Genomic DNA, 6476 nt, shown 5'->3' with positions numbered 1-6476 from the left:
TGAATGACGACAATCTGAATTCTTCTATTTCGGCGTCCAGGTTCAAAATAATTATAATAAAGATGGATTCTACCTTTCAAATTTGTTCCCTCCTCTGTAATATTACATACCTTCAAACGTCATCACTTTTGTTTTTCCCAAGTCAAAAGAAGCATTTAAAGCTATAAATAGCCCCCTACGCTTACCTGTTCTCTCATACCTACTCCTACAAGTTCTTAGTGAACCACCACAATAACAAGTAATCAACTGCAAGAAAGAATGGTTGCTGAGACTCCCCCGATTCCTCTTCTCACCCCATACAAGATGGGCAGGTTTAATCTTTCTCACAGGTATTTGATTACTCACGTTATCTTCCTTTTCTTTAATGTACAGTATGGTTTCATCTATTATCCATTTCCTTGAATTTGCACGGTTTGATGTAGATGACACGCTGTGATCTCAGTTTGCTTTTCTGTTTTCAGCAGCAAAATGCTGCTTTTGTATTCAGAATTCTTCTGTGAAGTCTTGTTGATCATTAAAAATCGATTTCCTTGTTTCATTTGATATGTTGGGTAATGAATTTGTTATAAGATCATCCAAAACCTTTTGTGTTAGTTACTATTGGGACAAGCTTTTGGTAATTTACCCTCATCATAGTTGTTTGTTCTTTGATTTCCTGGTTTTCATCACCAACTCATGGCCGGGAAATATAATCATGTAAATTCCCAGGTTAAATAAATAGTTAATGCAATGGATATACTGCTACTATCATTTTAATTACAACTACTTCAGAGATTAATTACATGTTTTTTTCAGAATTGTCCTGGCACCTTTGACTAGACAGAGGTCTTACGATAATGTTCCCCAGCCGCATGCCGTTCTATATACTACTCCCAGAGAGCCACAAAGGGGGGTCTTTCTCATATCTGAAGCCACTGGAGTTTCTGACACAGCACAAGGGTAATTCCATCAGCCATGCCTGATGCTATACTCAATCTAGCTGGCGACTTTTTGTTGCGATTACTGGAACAGAGCAACGTAAATTCAATATTTGATCTTGTTACACTGACACTTCAGTGTGTTCATAATCTCACATATGAATATATATAGGTTCCTACATGCTCCAGGTATTTGGACCAGAGAGCAAGTCGAAGCATGGAAACCTATTGTGGATGCTGTCCATGCCAAAGGAGGTATTTTCTTCTGTCAAATTTGGCATGTTGGGAGGGTGTCAAATAGCGGTGAGTTATTGCCTTTAATCTCTTTGTTCCTAGCATGTTAAAGTTCTGTTTCCAGTATCTGTAACAATGATTAATGCTGCTTTGCGTTCATGGGTTATACTTTCTTGTTAGTTAATACGATTAGCAAAGTCATTTTCAAAAAATGAAAAGATTAATATGGTTACTAATTAATTTTTCTATATTATTGGCATTTGCAGGTTTCCAGCCAGATGGGCAAGCTCCGGTCTCTTCTACCGACAAGCCAATATCTTCTCAAGTTGAAGGCATGGAGTTCACACCTCCGAGGCGTCTAAGGACAGATGAAATCCCTCAAATAGTCAATGATTTCAGAATTGCTGCGAGGAACGCAATAGAAGCTGGTAAACTTTCTTTCTCAGATATTTTGAAAACTCTTGAGTTTTCTTACAGGATTTTAACAAGCTGAACAATACGTGATTGCACAGCATTTTAGAAACTTTAGCTTCATCCCACCCGAAACAAAAATGTAAAGTTTTTGTGTTGGAATGAAGTTAGAACATCTGCAAAATGGGTTTCATAAATAATATACACCATCACTTAAAGCTTGTTCTGCGATTTTTATAGGTTTTGATGGAGTTGAGATCCATGGGGCTCACGGACATCTAATTGACCAGTTTATGAAAGATCAAGTAAACAACAGAACAGACAAATATGGTGGATCACTGGAGAACCGCTGCCGATTCCCTTTGGAAATAGTTGAGGCTATAGCGAATGAGATAGGATCAGATAAAGTTGGAATAAGGCTATCTCCTCATGTAAACTTCATGGAATCAGGAGACTCAGATCCTGAAGCACTAGGGCTCTACATGGTTAAATCCTTGAATAAATACGGTATTGCTTACTGCCACATGGTTGAGCCAAGAATGAAGATAGGCGCAGGGAATACAAAATTCTCTGAAAGTCTGCTGCCTATGAGGAAGGCTTTCAACAATACATTCATTGTTGCTAGTGGTTATGACAGGGAAGATGGAAACAAAGCTCTTGAAGAGAACCGTGGAGACCTTGTCGCATATGGTCGCTTGTTCTTGGCAAATCCAGATTTGCCGAGGAGATTTGAACTTGATGCTCCTCTCAACAAGTACAACAGAGAAACATTTTACACACATGATCCTGTTGTTGGTTACACTGATTATCCTTTCCTTGAAGACTCTGCGTAGGGTTTTCAGTCACCGTAGTCGAAACTTGTATTCTCTAATTCATTCAATTATTGTTTCTATAAGTTTAAATGTTATAATTCAATAATAAAAGTAGATTGAAGACCAGCATCTGGTCAGCAATACACATTTCAGATTGAACTGGATACTATGAAGTAATACAGTTTTCAATTACAAAAGATATTTGTAAGAAAGATAAAAATTTAAGTTATAAAGAAAAAAATAGTATTTTTTATCCAAATTTTCCTTTTTGATTCATGTATTTTTTTTATTTTGACAAAAATAAATATTTTTTTATTAGTAATATGTTTTTATAAATAAAAATTAAAGGCATTTAAAATAAAAATGTATAAAAATCTTAATAATTTAAATTACGAAAACAATGTATATTTTTCAATCAAAACTCTTTCTATATTCATGTATTTTGTTTTTGACAAAAATGTGTTTTTTATTAGAGGTATAGGTTTTTTTAAAAAAACAAATTATCATATTTCATTAAAAAAAAAAACAATAAACAATCATGACTCAATAATTTTTATACTTGTATAAAACAAATGGAGTAATTAATGTGATGAAATTATATAAAATATTTAAAATAAAAAATAAATATTTTATTTTCTTTAAATATTCATGATTATATTAAAAACAATAATTTAATTTATATTACCATAAAAGATCTAATAGTTAGATAATGTTTTAAGTACAATTTAATAATTGTTTTTATATTGATTTTTATGCTAAATTAAAATAAATAATAACAAAGAAAGTTAAATAGTCCTTTAAATAGGGGCTAGGGTTTTGGGTTTAGAAGGACAAATCCACACTACTAGCCTAAAAAACAATTATAGGTGGACTTGAATTTCTTTATTTGTTTTTAATAGGAAAACAACATGTTATTGAGAGCTATTTTAAATAAAATTTGGGCAAATAATGTATCATCAACTATTTAATTTTATGTTACCTCCAATGATAAAAAATCAAGGTTTAAGTTTTTAGATTTTAAAAATTCAATTTTAAATTTATTTTAACCTGAAATCACCTCAAAAACATTAAAAGATTCTTAGTAAACCATCTTTGACCATAAAAATGGCCTTTAACCAATTTAGAATAAAAAATAAATACAAATAAAAAACTTTCATGATCATCGATATACTTTTTATAATTATTTAAGGGAGAAAACAATTTTTGTCAAATTTTTCTCTTCAAAGTGAATCCATTGACATTAAAGATAGTCTTATTAGTAACTAGAATGTAGATAGCTGAAAAGTTTCTCTCCTCTTATTTTTTTATTAAGTGACTTTCTCTCTTATTTCTTAACATATAGTGATTAAATTAAAAGGAAAATAAAGTTTCAAAACCAAGATGCAAACTCTTGAAACTACATGAACTAAATAAATGGAAAAACAAAATCAGCAATACTCGATTAACAATTGCAAAAATTTTCAGTCTTAGGTTATTGATTAGTACTTAAAAGTATATTTTTATTAAGGTTTTATATCATCATTTTGCACTTGAAGTATCAATAAGTCCTTAACTAAAGCATGTTTTATAATAACATATCTAATAATATAAGATACCTTTAATTTATGGTAAATGTTCATCTTAAATGCAGGCCTATCACATAAATAAAAGGATTGATTGATGAGTTTAAGTACTGAAATTGAAAGGACAAAGAGAGGGCCAAACATAGTAAATAGATGTTAGTGCAGTCCAAACTAGAACACTGTTCGGTAATTAGGTCATATCTAAAGCTGTAGAACTCGGATTTAGGTCTATTTTATATGGATGGAAAAGTAAGACATAGGCCTATAACTTTCATGGGAGTCCAAGATTTAAAAAGGTCTTTTTCAAGTCCAAATTATAGCAACAATAGAGAAGTCCGAATTTGTCTTGCAGCCCATATCTCGAGTTCTAGAAGTCCAAATGACCTTATTTTTTTTTCCTGGAAAGATAAGACAATTTCCTATAACTTTCATGCGTACAGTTGGTTCCAGTTCTAATGTTAGCAATGACGTTTTGTTCAGATAAAAAGATAAGGATTTTCACCAAGTCAAGAGTTGGTTACCCACTCAACAATTAGTCATCAAATCAATAATTCTAAATTTTAGCCTATAAAAGGAGGCATTTGGCATCCATTTAAGAGCTTGGTAGTTCAGATCAAGAACTTGCTCTTGCTCTCTCTCTTTATATTTTTTTGTAATTCTTAAGTTTTGCTTTTATTAATATCTTGTTTATACTTTTCATTTCATTTTCTTTACTTAGTTAACTTGTATCTTATTTATGTTCTCATTTTGTTTATTTATGTTTCTCTCTTTCATTATGTTTAGCTAAGTTTATTATGTCAAGGTGAAAGTTGCACTAATGGTGTAAGGATAAGTATAATGTAAACTCAACATGGACCTTAATGTTTAATATTAGCATGTCTTATCTTTTTATCTTACTAATTCTTAATACCTTACTTGTTAAATGGTTAATATATATTTGTGCTATATAACACTTGGTACAACAAATGCTTGACACTCTCATAGCTCAACCGTATGGTATTACCTGCACCTGTGCTATGAAAGGAACTTGATTTGTTGTTAACATAAGTTAGTATCATGAATTTTTGACAATATTTAAGAGTTTGGTGTTACTTAAATAAGATAATTAATATGATCATGTTAACAATTTTTAATGAGTTATTAATGACAAATCATCTGATTGGAACCTCCTTGGTGTATGGTTTCCAGTTGAATAATAAGAGTTTATACTATACTTGTTTGAAATATCATTAGTGGATCCTCTAATCTTGACGTTTGTTTTTATCATTGTTTAATCCTTACATTGATCTTCCATCTCAAAATTCTCATCAACTTCTTCTTCTTTTTCTTGTTCTTGTCCTTTATTATTACTACTACTACTACTACTACTACTACTACTACTACTACTACTACTACTTTTAATGTTATTATTGTTGTTATTATTATTGTTGTTGTATTATTGTTAATTATAATTTATACAATTAACCTCTCTATGGTTCGACTCCGGTCTTGCTGGATTATTTGTTATTTCGACACTCCTGCACTTGAGAGAAGACATCAATTTTTTGGTCGTGTCAATTATAATAGTTAAACAATTTTGTTTCATCTAATAAAAATAAGACCTTTGAAAATTAATAGAAAATATAAAACATGGAGTTACAACCTAGTTTTTTTAAAAAAACTAAGAATCGTAAAATATAGATTGGTTCCAAAGATCTTAGAAAGAGATTGGTTATACTTAAGGGAAGATAAAAATCACTCTAACCACATCTTTTCTAAAAAAATATTACCTTAACTATGTGTTTCTCCATATTAATTTTATATGTCATATATTGTCTAAATTATATTCCCAGCTTATTTAGAAATCATTTAATTTTTATAGATGCTCATAAAGTTAATGTCAGACCATAAATCATGAGTCTCGCAACTTGATGATTTTGTTTAGTTTTTTTTATATATATTTCTTGACTTTTTATCATCACTATTTATTATTTATTTTATTAAAAAACAAAGTTGAAAAGAATACTACGCTTGTTCCGTGTTGGACCCTACTTAAAGGATACTTGCGGACTTACTATTGACCTTGTTATTAGTTTAAAATATCATAATAGGCCAACATCAACCCTAAAACTTGAAGACACGTCAACTGAACCATTAAAATCCAAATTTAAGCTTAATAAAAACTTGACGCTAACTTGACCAAAACTCATCAACCCATTATTAAACTCATTTTAATGTTAAAAATATCATGTTAGGTCTATATTGGTCTCTAAAAACTAGAAGATACATCATCGATCTAGCTGTTAGGAGTCAAATTTAATATAAAAAAACATTACTCTATTCATCGACATTATTTTTATTTTTTTAACAAATATTTATATGCTCATATATATGTAAAAATAAAAAAAGATGCAATTTTATAAAATTAAATAACATCAATGTGAAAAAAAATTAAAAAGACAAGAAAGCTAATCTGCTTTGTCCTCTCTTTCTGAAAGTTCCCTCCGGGGGTCTAACCCTTCGCTACCTAATATTCCCAACTAACCGAATTCATTAGTCTA

At 30.5% G+C, this 6476-nt stretch overlaps 1 protein-coding gene across 1 annotated transcript; it reads left to right on the top strand.

The window, feature by feature from the left end:
- The first annotated feature begins 207 nt into the window (after window positions 1–207).
- Window positions 208–2500, top strand: LOC118035544 (12-oxophytodienoate reductase 2-like). The gene is made up of 5 exons (XM_035041142.2): window positions 208–329; window positions 796–939; window positions 1090–1220; window positions 1418–1579; window positions 1803–2500. Exons 1-5 carry the CDS (start codon window positions 259–261, stop codon window positions 2393–2395), a joined length of 1101 nt encoding a protein of 366 aa, XP_034897033.1. The 5' UTR covers window positions 208–258; the 3' UTR covers window positions 2396–2500.
- Window positions 2501–6476: the final 3976 nt, after the last annotated feature.

This window comes from Populus alba, chromosome 13, assembly GCF_005239225.2.
Source record: "Populus alba chromosome 13, ASM523922v2, whole genome shotgun sequence".
Classification (NCBI taxonomy): domain Eukaryota; kingdom Viridiplantae; phylum Streptophyta; class Magnoliopsida; order Malpighiales; family Salicaceae; genus Populus; species Populus alba.
This window is presented reverse-complemented; position numbering and strand designations above follow the sequence as displayed.

Excerpts from the sequence above, each read along its gene's own strand:
- LOC118035544 (XM_035041142.2), top strand. The coding sequence starts at position 259 with ATGGTTGCTGAGACTCCCCCGATTCCTCTTCTCACCCCATACAAGATG. Across the intron at positions 940-1,089 it reads GTTTCTGACACAGCACAAGG|GTTCCTACATGCTCCAGGTA; the intron begins GTAATTCCATCA and ends GAATATATATAG. Across the intron at positions 1,221-1,417 it reads TGGGAGGGTGTCAAATAGCG|GTTTCCAGCCAGATGGGCAA; the intron begins GTGAGTTATTGC and ends TGGCATTTGCAG.